The sequence below is a fragment of the Podarcis bocagei genome, assembly GCF_964188305.1.
Source record: "Podarcis bocagei genome assembly, chromosome: 18".
In the NCBI taxonomy this organism is placed as follows: domain Eukaryota; kingdom Metazoa; phylum Chordata; class Lepidosauria; order Squamata; family Lacertidae; genus Podarcis; species Podarcis bocagei.
Window position 1 is genome coordinate 1,285,682 of NC_138144.1, and position 20,758 is coordinate 1,306,439.

At 49.3% G+C, this 20,758-nt stretch overlaps 1 protein-coding gene across 5 annotated transcripts in view; it reads right to left on the reverse strand.

Moving 5' to 3' along the window:
- Positions 1-1,360: 1,360 nt before the first annotated feature.
- ATP8B3 (ATPase phospholipid transporting 8B3) overlaps positions 1,361-20,758 on the reverse strand; it is a 57,206-nt gene continuing 37,808 nt past the window's right edge. For all 5 annotated transcript variants that reach the window (XM_081177614.1, XM_081177615.1, XM_081177613.1 and 2 more), the window contains exons 18-28: positions 20,326-20,490; positions 18,238-18,349; positions 16,729-16,804; positions 13,977-14,118; positions 12,179-12,449; positions 10,570-10,793; positions 9,358-9,441; positions 8,363-8,602; positions 6,436-6,574; positions 4,450-4,580; positions 1,361-3,034 (exon numbers count right to left, since the gene is read on the reverse strand). In XM_081177614.1, coding sequence (XP_081033740.1) covers positions 2,777-3,034; positions 4,450-4,580; positions 6,436-6,574; positions 8,363-8,602; positions 9,358-9,441; positions 10,570-10,793; positions 12,179-12,449; positions 13,977-14,118; positions 16,729-16,804; positions 18,238-18,349; positions 20,326-20,490 — 1,842 coding nt within the window. In that variant the 3' untranslated portion in view covers positions 1,361-2,776. The remainder of the gene's footprint in view (positions 3,035-4,449; positions 4,581-6,435; positions 6,575-8,362; positions 8,603-9,357; positions 9,442-10,569; positions 10,794-12,178; positions 12,450-13,976; positions 14,119-16,728; positions 16,805-18,237; positions 18,350-20,325; positions 20,491-20,758) is intronic.

Here is a 20,758-nt window from a genome sequence, read left to right on the forward strand (position 1 = left end):
TCAGAAACCGCTCTGTTCACCCTTTGCAAACTGAAACACGGCAGCCGCCTTTGAAATTTGCACTGCTCTGAATTTTGCGATGGAGTGTGTAGAAAGACGAATTAATTGGGGGAAATTGCTGGCACACCTTATTCGTTGGTTTGCTTATTTATTGCTGGCACATATTATTTGTTTATTCATGGGGGAGATCACTACAGTGGTCCCTTGGTTCTCAAACTTAATCCATTCCGGAAATTCCGTTCCAAAACCAAAGCGTTCCAAAACCAAGGAGCGCTTTCCCATGGAAAGCAATGCAAAATGGATTAATCCAGTCCAGACTTTTAAAAACAACCCCTAAAACAGCAGTTTGAGGGACACGGGTGGCGCTGTGGGTTTGAGCAGTCTGAGATGAATTTTGCTATCTATCGAGACCAGCGATCCATTTAATGAAAGCAGAAAACAATGGATAATCAATCTATGAAGGCAAACTGTGCCCTGCCCCAGCAACCTTTGACTGACAGCTGCTGCCTGCCTTCCTCCCTACCGGCAAGCAGTCCAGGGTCGGCCCTGACACACCCTTCCTCCTTAGTCTAAGTTTTGCCTTCGCAGACCTCAACAGGAGGAAGGAAGAGGATGGGGACAAAGTCAGCACTCCGTGGCTCCAATTTTCATTGCTCTAGCGCCACCTGCTGTCCAGCTCCCTGCCTCCCAGCCCATCAAGGACCAATGAGTACCAGCCACCAATGGCAGCTGCCCCACTCTCCCCTATTTGTAGATTCGTGATGTGAGCCTTATATCTAACACATTGGCGGTGTCTGGTGTGCCCTTTCAAACAATGCCAGAGGAGGAATTCCGCTCGCTGCCCAGGAACCCCCCAGAAGACACTTCCTGCGGATGAAAGATCTGTGGCGCGCAGCCCCAAGAACCAGCCAGAATTGTTTTGTTTTCCTTTCCCAAAATCAGTTTTATTTCAAAGTGCTGGAGAGTGCAAAAAAAGGGGGGGGAGAGTAAGGATGCCTTTGGACAGAACCTCTGTCTGGAGTTGAAGCCCTTGTGCATCAGAGATTCTGCTGTGAAGCTTCCCCCCTCCATCCCATAACCAGTCAGCCAAACTGCTACAGTCTTGGGAGATTTCGCTCTGTGTCAGTACTGCATCCGTCCAGCAGAGGGCAGTCTTGTGTGCAACAGCCAACACCGGCCGCGTCGCTTGGGCGCCCTCTAGGGGCTCTTGCCGGTAATGCAGTGGCAATGCACCCTGATTTCGTTTAAGAGAATAATAATAGGAATTTAAAAAAACAAACCACCTTTATGGAGCTTTGCCAAGCGGGTTACTGCTGGAGCCGGCTTTCCTTCACTAAATAAACTGTTCTTTTATTTAAAAAAAGAGAGAAATGTTCTTTATTTATTTTAAAAAAGGCACCTCCTGTTTTTCTTGCAGCCAGAAAACAATGATTGAAAACAACTAATGTTGCAGAGGAAAAGAGCCCCCGGGAAATGATGATGCGGTGCTTAAAAATACCTTCAAGGACAGCCAGGCACCTATTGAAAGCTACAAGACATAGAACGGCCAGATATAGGGGCAGTCTACCTCCCAGCAGTATGTGATGAGGTCCAGCAACTTGGGAGGCTGGTGGCTTTCACGGTCCGTTTGAGAGCTTCTCCCAGACACCCGACAGTTTGTAGCTAAACGCTGGATTAGACAGAACTCGGGTCGGATCCGCCAGGGCTCTTATTGGGTTAGGAATGACAGCTGGGCTAGACCTCCAAATTCGGAGGCAGTCTACCGGCCAGCGACAGTGGCTGTGTGTCAGCTTTGGAGCCCTGGCCGTGCGATTCCCAGAAAAACACTTGGAGTTGGTCATTGTCGAAAACAGGGTGCCGGGTTCGAGAAGACCCCGGGAAGTGCACGCTCGTGTTCTTAAGAGGTGTTTTTGGCACAAACATAATTCCTGCATTTGCAAGTGGTTGGCCTAGGTGCCCTTTGGGGTGTCCCTTTCAACTGTACAATACTTTGATTCTTTGGCTAGAGGATAGAGAGGGGTGTGTGAGCGCTTGCAGAAACTGGCCTACGGGACGAAGGTTAAAGTTTACATTTGAGGCTCTGTCCGTTTGCCTCTAGTTCCGGCCACTGCTGGTATGTACCCCCTGGAAGGACGCTCAGAAACAGGGGGGCCAACTTGAATAAAATATTGGGGGGCAGGCAAGCCCCTCCCTGAATAATCAATCACATGATGAGGTGCGCACACACCATTTGAATAGCAAGGCACATCAACTTTGCAGGGCCTAGCCTCCTCAACGTTTTTTTTTGGAGGGGGGCAAATATGCATTGGTCCCTAGAAGTTGACTCCTGTGCTCAGAAGTGAATGGGGAAAATCCCACCCTTGAGGGCTCTCCTTTCTGCCGGCGCCTCTGAATTCGGTGCCTCTGAATTAAAAAAACAACACTAAGAATCAGGCACCGGGGGTTGTCGATTGGAATGCTTTCTGAATAAAGTTTCAGAGGGTATTTGCAACATCACCGTCTTCTTTCGCACCACAGTTACGGTGCGGGAGCACAGCAGAGTCACCGCCCAACGTCTGCCGGCCCGTGCGAGAACGGCGGCGGTTTCCGCGCAAGGAAACGTCCGGTGTGCCGGGATTCGAACTCAGAGCTGCGATCTCCTGCGGGCTGCACTTCGGATCTCGGGAGCCCTCTTCGGGCACCAAGGTGATGGAGATATTCTGACGCTGGTCCCTATGGCTACTGGTACACACACACACACACAAACACACACACCAAGGCCTTGCTCTTCTCCTGGTCAACAGAGATGGAATTTCTTTTCTTCAGAGGCACCATCGGCAGAGGGGGTGTATTTGGGGCTGCTGCCAAAGCCGTTCAGCTGGCTGCGGACACGGGGGCCCTTGCTCCGTAGACTAGCACCTCTGGAGATGAGGTCTGCGTAACCTTCCTTGTGAGAGAAAGCATAGCTGGAACGTCTCAGGTGCGAGTTCCTTCGGATGTGAGAGGTCAGTTCCACCGCCTTCTGCTTCTGCTGCATGTCCCGGGCTTGCAGCACCTGAAAAGAAAGCAGAAAGCGTTATCTTTTTTGCATAACCTTTTTCCTGAATTTTCACATTTTGCAAATTCCTTTCATCGACAATCAGAGCAAATCTCCCGTATCTGTTGACTCCTTGAGCATCCTTCCATCGTGTTCTTTTCTTAACATGTATTACTTATATTTCCCCCATGATATACCTTGGAAGGGGACGCGGGTGGCGCTGTGGGTTAAACCACAGAGCCTAGGACTTGCCGATCAGAAGGTCGGCGGTTCGAATCCCCGCAATGACAGGGTGAGCTCCCGTTGCCCGGTCCCTGCTCCTGCCCACCTAGCAGTTCGAAAGCACGTCAAAGTGCAAGTAGATAAATAGGTACCGCTCTGGCGGGAAGGTAAACGGCATTTCCGTGCGCTGCTCTGGTTCGCCAGAAGCGGCTTAGTCCTGCTGGCCACATGACCCGGAAGCTGTACGCCGGCTCCCTTGGCCAGTAAAGCCAGGTGAGCGCCGCAACCCCAGAGTCGGCCACGACTGGACCTAATGGTCAGGGGTCCCTTTACCTTTACCTTTATACCTTGGAAGTCAAATCGAATCCGTTCTGGAAGTCCGTTTCACTTCCAAAACGTTCGGAAACCAAAGCACGGCTTCTGATTGGCTGCAGGAAACTCCTGCAGCCAATCAGAAGCCGTGTTGGACATTTAGCTTCCAAAAATTGTTTGCAAACTGGAACAGTCACTTCCGGGTTTGTGGCGTTTGGGAGCCAAAACGTTTGAGAACTAAGCTGTTTGAAGACCAAGGTACGGCTGTAATTCTAACTTCTTAGTAATGATATTTTCCTCAATCCTCAAACCCACGTATCATAAGTTTGTTTTCTTTTTCACACAAAACGTCTATAAGGAGTTTCCAATCCTTAGTAAATATCGACCATGATTTTTCTCCGATTAAACATATCAACTTTGCTATCTCTGCCATGTCCAATAATTTTAACAACCATCGTAGTTCATAAAGAATCTTTCCATCTTTGTGCAGAGGAAAGTGTCGCCGCTGTGGTCATGTCTTGAAATAATATTCCACAGTCTTTTTCTAATTGTGTATCCACTATTCCTAGGCAGGAAAAGGTCTGGCTTCAAATGAATGTTAGGCTTTAATAACCTTCTACATTGATGTATCTGATATTTCTTGACTTTTTTTACAAGTCCACCAAACATGATAAAATGTCCCTTCATATTTTTCACACTTCCACCAAACAGCTTGATAAGCTCTACAGAATTGTGCTGGATTTAGATGCCATTGGAACATCGTTTTGTGTTGATTTTCTTGAAGGCCATTGAACCCGTCTTCCCAACAGATTGCGCCAAAGGATTCCATCTAAGGGCTCAACGCTTTGGCGCTCTCCTTCAGCACCCAAACTCTGGGGAGACTGCCAAACAACACTCACCTCCGACATGGTTGTGGGTCCCGCGAAACTCCGCACAAAACGGAAGGTGAGGGAGGGGATCGTGTTCACCACAACGCAGAGCAGGACCACAAAGAGCGACAGTGGGTCTGTCAGCGCGTTCTTGGTGGCAGCTGGAGGAGAAAAGAGTGACCCAGTCAGCTCGGGAACATCTGAGGGGTCTTCATATGTTGGGTGGCAAGGCAGCTGAGAAGACTGGGTCTACCCAACACGCACAAAATGCCAATTGCAAAGGAAACTCAAATGGGCCTTTAAAAATATTTTGTAGAAATTGAATTTATGCATATATGCAGGCTAGAATCCTCCCTGCCATTCATACTTAAGGGTACACATGAAAAGGATCCAGGGGTTTTAGTAAACCACAAGCTTAACAGTGTGATGCAGCAGCAAAAAATAGGTGATACTATTCTAGCTTGCATCAACAGATCAAGGGAAGTCATAGTCCTGCTCTAGTCTGCCTTGGTCAGACCACATCTGGAATGCCATGTCCAGTTCTGCATAACACAATTTAAGAAAGCTTTTGATAAGGTAGAATGTGCGCAGAGGAATCATGGGACTGTAGAGTTGGGAGGGACCGTGAGGATCATGTAGCCAAATTCCTTGCAGTGCAAGAACCTTTCGCCAAAGAGGGCAGCCAAAATGGAAACCAAGCCTGATGAGGTATGGTCGAAGGAGCTGGGTATGTTTAGCCTTGGAAAGCGGAGACTGAGAGGAGATGTGACAACCATCTTCGAATATCTCAAGGGCTGCCAAATGGAGGATGGAGCAAGGTTGTTTTCTGCTGCCCTGGAGGGTAGCACTCGAACCCATGCCTTCAAGTGATAAGAAAGGAGTTTATGGCTCAATGCCAGGAAGAACTTTCTGGTGGCAAGAGCTGTTTGACAGTGGAACGGACTCCCTTGGAACCGTTCAACAGTTCCTCATCGGGCTTGGTTTCTAGACCAGGGGTCAGCAAACTTTTTCAGCAGGGGGCCGGTCCACTGTCCCTCAGACCTTGTGGGGGGGGCAGTCTATATTTTTTGGGGGGAATGAATGAATTCCTATACCCCACAAATAACCCAGAGATGCATTTTAAATAAAAGCACACATTCTACTCATGTAAAAACTCGCTGATTCCCGGACCATCCGTGGGCTGGATTGAGAAGGCGATTGGGCCAGATCCGGCCCCCGGGCCTTAGTTTGCCTACCTACCCATGTTCTAGACCCTTAATCATCTTGGCTGCCCTCCTCTGCACACGCTCTAGCTTGTCAACACCCTTCCGAAATTGTGGTGCCATGAATTGGACACTGTGTTCCAAATGGGGTAAAAGGGTAAAGGGACCCCTGACCATTAGGTCCAGTCGTGGCCGACTCTGGGGTTGCGGCGCTCATCTCGCTTTACTGGCCGAGGGAGCCGGCGTACAGCTTCCAGGTCATGTGGCCAGCAGGACTAAGCCGCTTCTGGCGAACCAGAGCAGCGCACGGAAACGCCATTTACCTTCCCGCCGGAGCGGTACCTATTTATCTACTTGCACTTTGACGTGCTTTCGGACTGCTAGGTTGGCAGGAGCAGGGACCGAGCAACAGAGCTGACCCTGTCGCGGGGATTTGAACCGCCGACCTGATCGGCAAGCCCTAGGCTCTGTGGTTTAACCCACAGCGCCACCCTCCAAGTGGGGTATTTCAGTCAATTCATAAAATATAATAATACAACAATAGTGGAGCTGGAAGGGAATATCTGGTCCAACCCTCTGCAGTGCAGGAATCTTTTGCCCAACGCGGAGCTCTGATTGGCCCTGACTCCACCTACTGTTTGGGCTCCCTGGTTCCTGCCCCATCAGTCCCAACGGGCGCTGGCCCTCCCTCCAGGGCAGGCAGCATGGTCCAGACAGATCTGCCCCACCAATACCTCCCTGCTTCCTCCCGTCCCACAACGCATCTGCCGTTTGAGTGTTGTGGAAGACACGGGAGAGTTCCGGGAGTCCTTACCTGGAAACTGGAAAGCGACAGGCGACGTCTTGAAGGCTTGAAAGCTTTGAGTTATATAGGAGAAAAGGCAGTAGAAACCGATGCTGACGACAATAGCCAGCACAGACAGGACAGTCCAGAATTTGACCTCCATCATGCTCTGCCAGGGGAGATACAGAAATTATTATTATTATTATTATTATTATTATTATTATTATTATTATTATACCAACAACCAAAACACAAACAGTGAAACCCCCCAGGCGGCTGATACATTGGGTATAAAGGTAAAGGTAAGGTAAAGGGACCCCTGACCATTAGGTCCAGTCATGGCCGACTCTGGGGTTGCGGCGCTCATCTCGCTTTACTGGCCGAGGGAGCCGGCGTACAGCTTCCGGGTCATGTGGCCAGCAGGACTAAGCCGCTTCTGGCGAACCAGAGCAGCGCACGGAAACGCCATTTATCTTCCCGCCGGATCGGTACCTATTTATCTACTTGCACTTGGACGTGCTTTTGAACTGCTAGGTTGGCAGGAGCAGGGACCGAGCAACGGGAGCTCACCCCGTCATTGCGGGGATTCGAACCGCCGACCTTCTGAATGGCAAATCCTAGACTCTGTGGTTTAACCCACAGCACATCCCACATCGCTACATTGGGTATACATAATCAATAGTAACGTATTCAAATCAAGCATATGTACAATTCTATATACCTTAACACATCTCCCTCCACAAGCTTTTAACATTCTCCCAGATTGTTCAAACCTGCCCAAATAATTCAATATCTTCTCAAACCAATCCTCCTCCTTTCTCACTGACCTTAAACCCTTTCATTCTGTGTATCTTCACAGTTAGATATTCTAAGATTGTAATATTTTTCCTTCCATTGCTTCACTCCTAGCTCTTCTGCGTTTTTCCAATTACTCGCTATAACCTGCCTGGCTGCAGTTACCATCAATTTTACCCATTTATATTCCTCTTTTGTTTCTAACTCAGTCATAGCTGTCAACGTTTCCCTTTTTTAAAGGGAAGTTCCCTTATTCCGAATAGGATTCCTCGCAAGAAAAGGGAAAAGTTGACAGCTATGATCAGTGCTACTCAGGGTAATAAGAACCATTAATTCAGATATTTCCACCTTCCTACCCACAATTCCCGATATTTCTATACCAATCTGTTTCCAGAATTTGTTAACTAACGGACAATCCCACCACATATGACTGTAAGTTCCCATCACTCCACATTTCCAAGGGGAGATACAGAGAGGAAGGTCAGTGAAGCAAACTGCTTTGGCAAATCTGCAGCCACAGGGATGTTGCACAGCACCAGGGCGGATTCGATTTACCGTATTTTTCGCTCTATAGGACGCACCTTTTCCCCTCCAAAAATGAAGGGGAAATGTGTGTGCATCCTATGGAGTGAACGCAGGCTCCTTGGCTGCAGCGATAGCAATGCGAAGCCTCCGAAGGGCAGAGGAAGCGCTCCCTCCGTGCTCTGGAGGCTTTGCGTTGCTTTCGCTGAAGCCTGGAGAGCGGGAGGGGTCTGTGCGCACCGACCCCTCTCGCTCTCCAGGCTTCAGAGATAGCTGCCTGAAGCCTTCGGAGCACAGCGGGAACTCGCGCTGCGCTCCGAAGGCTTCAGGTTCCTTTTGCTGAAGCCGGGAGAGCAAGACTCTCCTGGCTTCAACAGAGAGGGAGAGCTGTGCAGCGCCCCTTCAGCGAAGTGGGAGGAGAAATGGAAGGGGCTCTGTTTCTCCTGCCCCTTCGCTGAAGGGGTGCTGAGCAGGGAGGGGGAGAATTTTCTTTCTTGTCTCCCCCTCTAAAACAAGGTGCGTCCTATGGTCGGGTGCGTCCTATAGAGCGATAAATACGGGAAATCTCGATTTAAATCACCGATCACATCCAACACGCACAAACACACACACGGGCACCCCCCACCCACCCCAAACTCACCTCGGCAATGACGGTGAATATTGCAGCGGTAGCTATTACCATGGCAAAGGACTGGTAGTCGCCGACCACGTGGGTGCCGGAATGGTCTCCCATGGCCCAGAGAGTGATGAAGAAGTTAGCCAAGGAGACGAAGGAGCCATGAACGAAGCAGAGGCAGAAGATTCGGAAATTGAAAAAGCGGTCTTTCTGACCTGCCTTGTAGAGCTCGGGGAATTGCAAGCTTTTCTTGGCACTCACGTCCTGAATGAAAGGAGGAGAGAAAGAGAGAGGGGTGGATTATTTTTATTGTTTATATTGTTATGAGTTTTGAAGGCAGCCCTGTTTAGGGAAGTTTTTAATGTTTGATGTTGTACAGTGGTACCTCGGGTTAAGTACTTAATTCGTTCCAAAGGTCCGTTCTTAACCTGAAACTGTGCTTAACCAGAAGCACCACTTAACATGAAACTGTTCTTAACCTGAAGCACCACTTTAGCTAATGGGGCCTCCTGCTCCCGCCGCGCCGCCGGAGCAAGATTTCTGTTCTCATCCTGAAGCAAAGTACTTAACCCGAGGTAATATTTCTGGGTTAGCGGAGTCTGTAACCTGAAGCGTATGTAACCTGAAGCGTATGTAACCTGAGGTACCACTGTATTGTGTGTTTTAATATTCTGTTGAGAGCTGCCCAGAGTGGCTGGGGAAACCCAGCCAGATGGGTGGGGTATAAATAATAAATTATTATTGTTATTGTTATTACATCGCACTGGTCTCTGAACACTCCCTGTGGGATCAGCGGCATGATGTCTCTGAATGCCAATTGCTGGGGGGTCACTGCTTGGGATAGGGCTGGTGGTTTCGTGCCACAGGCATCCGGTTGGTTGCTATGGCAACAGGATGGAGAATTGGATGGACCACACCCCTTTGGACTTGTCCAAGGGCAGAGCTCTCCTTGTGTGATGGAGGAGAATGGGAAGAGTGGGTGTGGGTAGCAAACGCATCTACGGAAACGGCGGACTTACCTGTTCAAACAAGCCCATGCATAGCACCGGGTACGAAGTGTAGAAGACATTGTAGAGGGCAAGGAACCAGCCCTCCAGCAGAGGCTGAGATGGAAGAGCAAAACCAGAGAGGATTAGATGGATTTCCTTCACATAACTTGCAACCGGTGTTAGGAACCTATGACCCTATGTCGTTGGACTACAACTCCTATCATCCGGCCCATGCCAGCTGCTGAGATCTACGGTCCAGTGACACATGGAGGTTCACTGATGTTCACCATCCCTGAACCAAGAAGAGGCATCCCTTCGTTCAGGGATGAATGCCTCTTCTGAACAGAGGCCGCCTTTCACCTCTTGAATGCAGTAGGGAATGAGACCTTCTCATAGCAAAGATGGGGGACATCAGTGACCCTGCAGGTGTTGTCAGACTACAACTCCCATCATTCCCGACCACTTCTGGCTTAAATGGTATATGCATTTTATGGAGAACACGCTACCTTATCAATTTACCTTTTCTCTCTCCCCATCTCTGTTTCTCCCTCCCTCCCTCCCCTCTTTCACACACATAAGCACACAGCTGGAAAAAGAGAACATCACATTGCACCACCATTTATGAATCAGGCACCATTTCCCTCCCATGATGCCCTCGAATAGTGCTTGACTTGTGCAATTGGGCAGGGGGGGGAGTGGTTATCAATCATCATCACCATCTTATTATTATTTATGCCCCATAGTTGCTGCTGGTTTTGCCACGAGCAGGGGCAACAGTTAAAGAATAAAACAAAACGAAAACACAGGACTCGAACCCAGGATCTTCCGTCTCACAGGTCATCATGCACAGTACCATATCACCTCGGAAGCGAACAAAACGGCAGAATGAAAGGGTACGAACTACAGGGAGAGGGCAGGGGGGAGACCCCTGAAAATTCACATGGAGTGCAGAGTTTAAACTATGGAACTCACTGCCACAAGAGGCAGCGATGACTGCCAACTTAGATAGCTTAAATAGGATTAAACAAATTTGTGGAGGTGGAGAAGTCTATCAATGGTTATTCATCAAGTTGGCTATGCTCTGCCTCTGCAGTCAGAAGCAATCACACGCCACTTGCTGGAAGCTGGAAGACTACACAGGAGATAACTCTTGTGTTCAGAGCCTGAGGTCATCCTACAGGTATCTGATTGGCCAGTGTGACATGATGCTAAATGAGCCCCTAGGGCCCTATCCCTTCTTACCTGCGCTGTGAAGCCAGTGTAGAAAGCAAACCAGATCTGCACCATCATGCCGGCGAAGGTCTTGTAGAAGAAGTAGCGGAGGAATTTGCAGATCCGGAGGTAGGACCACCGGCCGTGGACAAAGAGCAGCCGCTCCAGGTAGCGGAACTGAGCCAGGGCATAATCGCTGCACTGAACAGCCTGCATCCCTTCCTGCCCACTGATCCCGACTCCGATGTCGGCAGCTGGAGAGAGAAAAGGCAATCGATAAAGTAAGTGGTTTTGTGTGCCATGATTTGTCATGGCTGCTTTAGCAGAGATTCCTGCATTGCAGCTGAAGACCTAGAATAGGCAACCCCAAACTCGGCCCTCCAGATGTTTTGGGACTACAATTCCCATCATCCCTGACCACTGGTCCTGTTAGCTAGGGATGATGGGAGTTGCGTGGCGAGTTCCCGCCTCCCCCCAATGGAAATAAAGACACGTATATTTGGTTAATGGGCTAAAATTGGCCACAGCTTTATTGGTTACAGCTAAGAGGCTTAGGCATTGGTCCTATCAGACTATCCGGCTTCAGCCTGCTTGCATGAAGACTGGGAAGGGTTAACACCAGCAGGGGGAGCCCTGCTGATGCACATCAACTAGGTACTCCCCCGGGGTCACCGCTCGGGGGCGCGCTTTAGGCCCGGACCTCCATAGGCTTCGGACGAGGCAACGCCCCCCGGAATCCTTTACTGGACTACCCTTCAGTATATGGGGGAGATGATGGCACTACTCGCCCCCCAACACATCTACATAACAATACCCCTACCAATGCCTAACCGCCAAAACCAAAGGAGTTGTGACAATTTGCTACAAGGTAGGGATGCGGGTGGCGTTGTGGGTTAAACCACAGAGCCTAGGACTTGCCAATCAGAAGGTCGGCAGTTCAAATCCCCACAACAGGGTGAGCTCCCGTTGCTCGGTCCCTGCTCCTGCCAACCTAGCAATTCGAAAGCACGTCAAAGTGCAAGTAGATAAATAGGTACCACTCTGGCGGGAAGGTCAACGGCGTTTCTGTGCGCTGCTCTGGTTCGCCAGAAGCGGCTTAATCATGCTGGCCACATGACCTGGAAGCTGTACGCCGGCTCCCTCGGCCAGTAAAGCGAGATGAGCGCCGCAACCCCAGAGTCGGCCACGACTGGACCTAATGGTCAGGGGTCCCTTTACCTTTACCTAGGCAAAAAACCAAATGGCTGGTGCCAATTTGCCAAGTGGGAAAAATTCCTACCAGGCCCCTTAACGGAGACCAACCGAGGTCCATAGCAAGGTCAGAAGGGGAACATTAAGGGGCGGGTGGGAAACGACAGCAGCTGCGCAGGCAAAAGAGGGAGATCCCAGAGCCACGCTTGCCTTAAGTGAGGCAAGCCACACACCCCGAGCCAGCCGATTGGCTGGCTCAGGGGATGACACGGCCCGAGGATTCCCCTGATTGCGTGGGGGCGTGATCGTGTGCGTGTTGGGGGCGTGAAGCCCACAACCCCATGATGTCGGAAGTGGCTTTGTAGTCCCAAAACATCTGGAGGGCCAAGTTTGGGGATGCCTGACCTAGAAGCTCAAGTCTTCTTGGTCTCCTGGGAACAGGCCTCACTTTTAATCATGTTGACGTCGTTGGCCCCATCTCCAATGGCCAAGGAGATGGCTTTCTTGTGTCGCTTGACCATCTGAACGATGAGGGCTTTCTGCTTGGGAGTCACCCTGCAGCAGATCACGGCCTGGCAGGTGGTGGCCAGTTCCACAAAGGCTTTTTCCATCGCGTTCTCCTGGTCCTTCTTGTTTCTGTCGCGGCAGCAGCCTAAGCGCTGGCGCCAGCTCAAGTTCTGCTCCTCCGTGGTCGATCCCTCCGTGTGGAAGATTTTATCCTGGGAAGAAAATGAGGAGACACCCAATCGGATGGTCTTTACAGTGGTACCTTGGGTTACATACACTTCAGGTTTCATATGCTTCAGGTTACAGACTCCGCTTCAGGTTAAGAACTTTGCTTCAGGATAATAACAGAAATCTTGCTCCGGCAGCGCAGCAGCAGCAGGAGGCCCCGTTAGCTAAAGTGGTGCTTCAGGTTAAGAACAGTTTCAGGTCAAGAACGGACCTCCGGAATGAATTAAGTACTTAACCTGAGGTACCACTGTATTTGTTAAGAGACCATCCCAAATTCTCGGTTCCTGCCGCGGATGAATTGCCACTTGGGATAGGAACCATGTATCATATGTGGTGGGAGTGTGTGCATATCAAACAATTTTGGAGGGACATTCAAGAGAAACTTTAAAAAAATGCTTAAAATATCATGTAATAAAAAACCAGGTGTCAAAACTACGCTGGCTAGAAAGAAGCACTGGTTCAGTGTGTCTGCTTTGAAAGAGGCTAAGCTGAAAGAGGCTGTATATTGTCTCCCTGCTTATTTAACTTATATGCAGAATTCATCACACGAAAGGCTGGGCTGGATGAATCCCAAGCCGGAATTAAGATCGCCAGAATATCAACAACCTCAGATATGCAGATGACACAACCTTGATGGCAGAAAGTGAGGAGGAATTAAAGAACCTTTCAATGAGGGTGAAAGAGAAGAGCACAAAATATGGTCTGAAGCTCAACATCAAAAAAACGAAGATCATGGCCACTGGGCCCATCACCTCCTGGCAAATAGAAGGGGAAGAAATGGAGGCAGTGAGAGATTTTACTTTCTTGGGCTCCATGATCACTGCAGATGGTGACAGCAGCCACGGAATTAAAAGACGCCTGCTCCTTGGGAGAAAAGCAATGACAAAACTAGACAGCATCTTAAAAAGCAGAGACATCACCTTGCCAACAAAGGTCCGTATAGTTCAAGCTCTGGTTTTCCCAGTCGTGATGTATGGAAGTGAGAGCTGGACCATCAAGAAGGCTGATGGCCGAAGAATGGATGTTTTTGAATTATGGTGCTGGAGGAGACTTGAGAATCCCATGGACTGCAAGAAGATCCAACCTCTCCATTCTGAAGGAAATCAGCCCTGAGTGCTCACTGCAAGGACAGATCCTGAAGCTGAGGCTCCAGTACTTTGGCCACCTCAGGAGAAGAGAAGACTCCCTGGAAAAGACCCTGATGTTGGGAAAGATGGAGGGCACAAGGAGAAGGGGGCAACAGAGGACGAGATGGTGGGACAGTGTTCTCGAAGAGACTAGCATGAGTTTGACCAAACTGCGGGAGGCAGTGGAAGACAGGAGGGCCTGGCGTGCTCTGGTCCAGGGGGTCACCAAGAGGCGGACACAACTAAACAGCAGCAACAACAACAAACTGCCTGGAGGATATTGGGGGGGAGGTGGAATGGGCTGCAAAAATACTTTCCATTTCTAGAATTTAAGTCTGGGAAGGAAGGAAGAAGGGTCCAGCAAAAATATATGATATATCTTACCAGGAAGTCTCCGGTGACCACCAATGCTTTCTTGCCGTGTGGCAGGGAGGCTGGGAAGGATAAGAAAGATTTTTCTTTGCAAAGGCCTTCTTCACTGCTAGCTAAGCTGCTATTGCTGTACCAACCTGGCTCCAGGATCTCGCTGCAAAACAAGGCGGGTGGTTGAAGGGCCAAAACAGAAACACTGACACACTTCTTCATATAACCAACATACTTAAGTCTGATTAGTAATAATAAAAATAATAATTTGTTATTTATACCCCACCCATCTGGCTGGGTTTCCCCAGCCACTCTGGGCGACTTCCAGTAAAACACTAAAATACAACAACCTATTAAACATTAAAAGCTTCCCTGAACAGAGCTGCCTTCAGATGTCTTCTAAAAGTTTGATAGTTGTTGTTCTCTTTGACATCTGGTGGGAGGGCGTTCCACAGGGTGGGTGCCACTACCAAGAAGGCCCTCTGCCTGGTTCCCTGTAACTTGGCTTCTCGCAGGGAGGGAACCGCCAGAAGGCCCTCGGCGCTGGATCTCAGTGTCCGGGCAGAACGATGGAAGTGGAGACGCTCCTTCAGGTATACTGGACCGAGGCCGTTTAGGGCTTTCAAGGTCAGCAACAACACTTTGAATGGTGCTTGGAAACGTACTGGGAGCGAGTGTAGGTCTTCCAAGACTGGTGTTAATGCATGAAGGGGTTAATACCATAGAGTAAGCTGGCCTGACTGGCTTAGCTAGGTAGGGACTAGGTAGCCAAGCCTTTGATCCCTCTGTCTACCTGAGAAGCTCAACATGTTTGCTCCAGCTTAGCCACATGGCTTTAACAAGCCTCCCTTGGGTTCCTATACAGTGGTACATCCATTCTCAAACGAAATCCGTTCCGGAAGCCCGTTCGGCTTCCGAAACATTTGAAAACCAAGGCGAGGTTTCCCATTGGTTGCAAGAGCTTCTTGCACTCAGGGGAAGCCGCGTAGCACATTTAGATTCCGAAAAACATTTGAAAACAGAAGCATTTACTTCCAGGTTTTGGGCGTTTGGGAGTCGAAACGTACGATATTCGAAGCGTCCAGGAACCGAATAATTTCATCCCTTTGCAACGAAGCCAAGTTCTACTGCCTGTGCAATTTTTCCCAAAGCTGCGTGGAACAGCACATGACTCGGACCTTTGAAGCGCTTGTAAGTAAACCATGGGTTCAGGTTACAAGACTCAACATGAGGAAGAACTATCTGATATATATGTTCTAGTAACAAGAAGCCGAAAGCACCAGCCTGAAGATGACGAGTGAGACCTCGTCGAAACGTCGCCTAGACACCCCAACTCTTACACGGGAAGATACCCGAAAACACCAAAACCTGCATTCCTGTACCCGTGAAAATCTACGAAAGCATATATATATATATATATATATATATATATATATATATATATATGCAGGTTTTGGTGTTTTCGGGTATCTTCCCGTGTAAGAGTTGGGGTGTCTAGGCGACGTTTCGACGAGGTCTCACTCGTCATCTTCAGGCTGGTGCTTTCGGCTTCTTGTTACTAGAACAGAGCAGGATCTCAGTGTTTGAGTTCCTATAAATACTGTTGAGGGGGTGTGGTGTATAGCCTCCAACGTTCTGGGCAGAGAGGAAGTTCCCAGGTTATTGTGCCTTTTCTTCTTTTGTTCATTAATTACTTGAGGGATATCTTGAGTGATTTCTTGAGTGATATTCTGAGTACCACTTAGGAGGGTCATTAGGTGTGGATTAGTTGCTAAAGCTTTCGTGTCTTGACCTCTTGAGCTTGTGAAGAGTTTTTCTGAGTTTTTCTGAGAAGAGTTTTTCTGAGAAGATGGCTGTACTGCACTTAGTTGTGCTCTGGCTTGGCTTCGTGTATAGGGGCGAGCTGTGGTTTTGTGCCCTGTGCCAGCCAGATCTGTGTAGGGATTGCAGGGGGGTGCAGCATCCGGAGGTGCCACTATGGTTTGGCTACTGGATGGTATCTGTAATTTATCTGTGGAGAGGGTCTGGGTTTGGGTCTGGTGTGGTTGATTGGAGATGGCGTTCTGTGTGCCTCTGGTTCTGGTGTCGGTTTTTGTGGGGAGGGCTAATTTCCAGATGTCTGGCAGGCGGGACGTGTCGTCACGCTTGTTCATGTTGTGAGGGTGTTTCTCTATCTCGATGGCTTCCATGATTATTCTCTTGTGGTGATGTTCCATGTTAAAGAGCAATTTGGAATCTGCAAAATTAATTTCGTGTCCTGTTTCTTTCATGTGTTGGTAAAGAGAGGAAGTTTTTTCTTCTTTTTTGACGGCATTCTTGTGTTCTGCGATACGTGCATTTATTCGTCTGTTTGTTTGTCCAATGTACGTGGCTGGGCAGACTTTGCAGGGTATTTCATAGACCCCTTGGTTTTCTAACTGGATTTTATCTTTTGGGTTTCTGAGGATATTGGCTATTTTTTGGTTGGTGCAAAAAAAAGTCGAAACGTCGCCTAGACACCCCAACTCTTACACGGGAAGATACCCGAAAACACCAAAACCTGCATTCCTGTACCCGTGAAAATCTACGAAAGCATATATATATATATATATATATATATATATATATATATATATAATGCTAGGAGAAGTGGGAAACTTTGGAAGAGAGGGCATATTTCGAAGGTCTAACAGCCTGCATTTCCACTGCGTGTTTTGTGATTTTAAATCTCTGCTGGGGGTTCTCTCACCAGAGAGTACTTGCCCCAAACCTAGAGCTCAACAGACACCCATACCTGATTTCACTCTCCTCTAGAATAGTCATGTCGTCCGAGAGAAGTCGACACGCAAAGCCAATATTGACAGCAGTCTCTGAAAATTCAAAGAAAGAGCAAAAATGAGACGAGGGTGCCCTGACGAGATGTGCCAACGACTACGGCCACTTCTATATACAGTGGTACCTCGGGTTACAAACACTTCAGGTTACAGACTCCGCTAACCTGGAAGTAGTACCTCGGGTTAAGAACTTTACCTCAGGATGAGAACAGAAATCGTGCGACAGCAGGAGGCCCCATTAGCTAAAGTGGTACCTCAGGTTAAAAACGGTTCCAGGTTAAGAACGGATCTCCAGAACGAAGTAAGTTTGTAACCAGAGGTATCAATGTAATAATAATAATAATTTATTGTTTATACCCCACCCATCTGGCTGGGTTTTCCCAACAGCTCCTAATGGAGTATTAAAAACGTAATATACCATTAAACATTAAAAAATTCCCTAAACGGGGCTGCCTTCAGATGCCTTCTAAACATCAGACAGTTGTTTATTTCCTTGACATCTGACGGGAGGGTGTTCCACATGGCGGGTGCCACCACCGAGAAGGCCCTCCGCCTGGTTTCCTGCAACCTCACTTCTCGCAGGGAAGGGACCACCAGAAGACCCTCGGAGCTGGACCTCCGTGTCCGGGGTGGAGACACTCCTTCAGGGATATTGGGCCATTTAGGGCTTTCAAGGTCAGCACCAACCCTTTGAATTGTGCTTGGAAACATCCTGGGAGCCAATGTAGGTCTTTCAGGACTGGTGTTATGTGGTCTCCACTCCCAGTCACCAGTCCGGCTGCCGCATTCTGGATTAGTTGCAGTTTCCGGGTCACCTTCAAAGGGAGCCCCACGTAGAGCGCATGGCAGTAGTCAAAGCAGGAGATAACTAGAGCATGCACCACTCTGGCCAGACAGTCTGCGGGCAGGGAGGGTCTCATCCTGCGTACCAGATGGAGCTGGCAGACAGCTGCCCTGGACACAGAATTGACCTGTGCCTCCATGGAGTCCAAAATGCACAGGATACACACACACACACACACACACACACACACACACACTGAAACAAATGTTTTCATAGAATCATAGAATTGTGCAGTTAATAGGGACCCCAAGAGAAAAAATGTAGTATAAACACTGACAACTGGGAAAGACTGGCCTGCGAGCGCTCCAGTTGGAGAACAGCCTTGACCAAAGGTGTCCTGGGTTTTGAAGACACTCGAACTCAGGACAAGAGGGAGAAACGTGCTAAGAGGAAGGCACGCTTGGCAAACCCTCACCGGGATCAACTCCCGCCCGGAAACCAATGTCCCCACTGTGGAAGGATGTGTGGATCCAGAATTGGCTTCCACAGTCCCTTACGGACTCACTGTGAAAACCGTGTTTATGGAAGACAATCGGCTATGAGGGATCGCCAAAGAAGGGTCGTAAAGGTAGCCAGGTGGGGGCTGGCTGAGGGCAGGTAGAAGTTGGTGGGACGGATGCCTTACCTTGCTTGTCTCCCGTCAACACCCACACTTTGATGTCTCCCCTTTTGAGAAGCTGAATGGTTTCGGGAACCCCGTCTTGCAGTTTGTCCTCAATAGCCGTGGCTCCCAAGAGCTGAGAGAGGAAGACCAAGACAAAGGAATGATGGAACTCAAGCTCATAGCTGTCAACTTACAGATTTGAAAATAAGGGACCAGCAGCCTCGAAAATAAGGGATCAGCAGCCAAAATAAGGGATTTTCAGAGCGCTGGTATGTTCGACTTCTGAGCCCCTCCGAGCCAAAGGCAGAAAGCCCAGCCAGCAGCCAAACGAAGCCTCAAGCAGTGGTTCCCACAGCGCAGCAACCCGGCAAAGGGGATGCAGCAAGGAAAACCACCGTCACCTCTCCGCTGGGAAGCGCTGAGCAAAGGCGAGTCCCCAGGCAACGCGGCCGATTTGATCGGCACAAGGCATGCAAGCTCCACCCCCCAGTCGTTCTTAGACTCCTTATTGGGTGAGCAACGCAGCCAAGCAACACAGTTGGAGCCTCCCTCCTCCCTGGCCGGCAGGGAGGGAGGGAGAGGAGCTGCTTCCTTTGAAACCCGGGAAATTTAAGGGACATCATCAATAAGGGACAGCAGCGGGACACGGCGCTGGGATAAGGGACTTTCCCGCCAAATAAGGGACGCTTGACAGCTATGCTCTAGCTAACCCAGAAACCTTTCGCCCCCAGCTCCTTCCTCACTCGTAATACCAGACTCCAACAGGGGCTTGTAGGACGGGACGGAACGTGGGAAGTTTCAGGAGAGCAGAAGTAGCTGGGTCAACCGCAAAGCAGTTGGGTGCCGTCATCCGACTTCGCTTTGCTCCTCCCTCCCTCCTAACTTGACCCCCAACAACTGATCTCCAACAGACCAGATTTCTGGGTGGGGTGGGGAGCTTGAAGGGGGAAATTGTGGGCTTGATGTGAATAATTTTTGGACCAGAGGGAGGTTGAGGTCTCCTTTATTTGTTAATTAGTGGCTCTGAGTATCGCTTTGTCTATTTTTCTGAATACAGTGGTACCTTGGTTCTCAAATGCTTCAGTACTCAAATGCCTTGGTTCTCAAACGCCTGGTTCTCAAACACCTTGGTTCTCAAACACCTTGGTTCTCATATGCCTTGGTTCTCAAACACCTTAGTTCTCATACGCCTTGGTTTTCAAACACAGAAACCCGGAAGTAAGTGTTCCGGTTTTCGAACATTTTTCAGAAGCCGAACGTCCGACGTGGCTGTCAGCTATTGTTTCCGGGGCGCCTCCACCAATCAGAAGCCGCGCCTCGGTTTCCAAACATTTCGGAAGTCAAACGGACTTCCGGAACAGATTAAGTTTGGCGATTTTGTTTTTGCGCTTTATTTTGTTTTGGTTTTTGAGGCTTTTCGGTTCATTGGTTTTCATGACTTTGTGGAACCCAGTTCAGCTACTGATGGATTGATAGTGCGACTACAGAAATGGATAAAAGCCCCCCATCCAAACAACGACTATCATCAGTGTAGGTAAGGAAAAAAAGTAATTTTAATTTGGAAATATGGCATTATGTATTTTTGTGGTTTTATATTGTGGTTTTATGTTGTGGACCACCCTGAGACGTGTGGGTATATAGGTAAAGGGACCCCTGACCATTAGGTCCAGTCGTAACCGACTCTGGGGTTGCGGCGCTCATCTCGCTTTATTGGCCGAGGGAGCCGGCGTTCAGCTTCCGGGTCATGTGGCCAGCAGGACTAAGCCGCTTCTGGCGAACCAGAGCAGCACACGGAAACGCCGTTTACCTTCCCGCTGGAGTGGTACCTATTTATCTACTTGCACTTTGACATGCTTTTGAACTGCTAGGTTGGCAGGAGCAGGGACTGAGCAACGGGAGCTCACCCCGTAGTGAGGATTTGAACCTCCGACCTTCTGATCGGCAAGTCCTAGGCTCTGTGGTTTAACCCACAGCGATATATAGCAGTACACAAATTTTTAATAGTAGTGACAGTAATGGTGATAATAATAAATAATAATAATGACACCGTTCCTAGAAAGGGCAGTCCGGCTGCAGGAGAAGCCTTTTACTGACCAAAGGATCTCTTACCCTGAGATCCTTCTCGATCTCCTCATAAACCTTGTCCAGTTCTTGGGCTCGATTCTGCAGCAAGACGCTGGCAGCGTGGTGTTTCTTACTCCACAGGGAAAACTCGCTCTCGCCCACATCTCTCGTCGCCACGCACAGAGTCCTCAGCGTCTCGGCCGCGAAAGTCTAGGAGAGGCGAAAGCAGAGACTGCTGGGAAGAGGGATTTCCGCAGAAGGGGGCAGCGTGGCGTAGCTAGGAGTCATTTTGGACTCACAGCTGTCCATGGAGGCGCAGGTCAATTCTGTGTCCAGGGCGGCTGTCTACCAGCTCCACCTGGTATGCAGGATGAGACCCTTCCTGCCCGCAGACTGTCTGGCCAGAGTGGTGCATGCTCTGGTTATCTCTTGCTTGGACTACTGCAATGCGCTCTCCGTGGGGCTGCCTTGGAAGGTG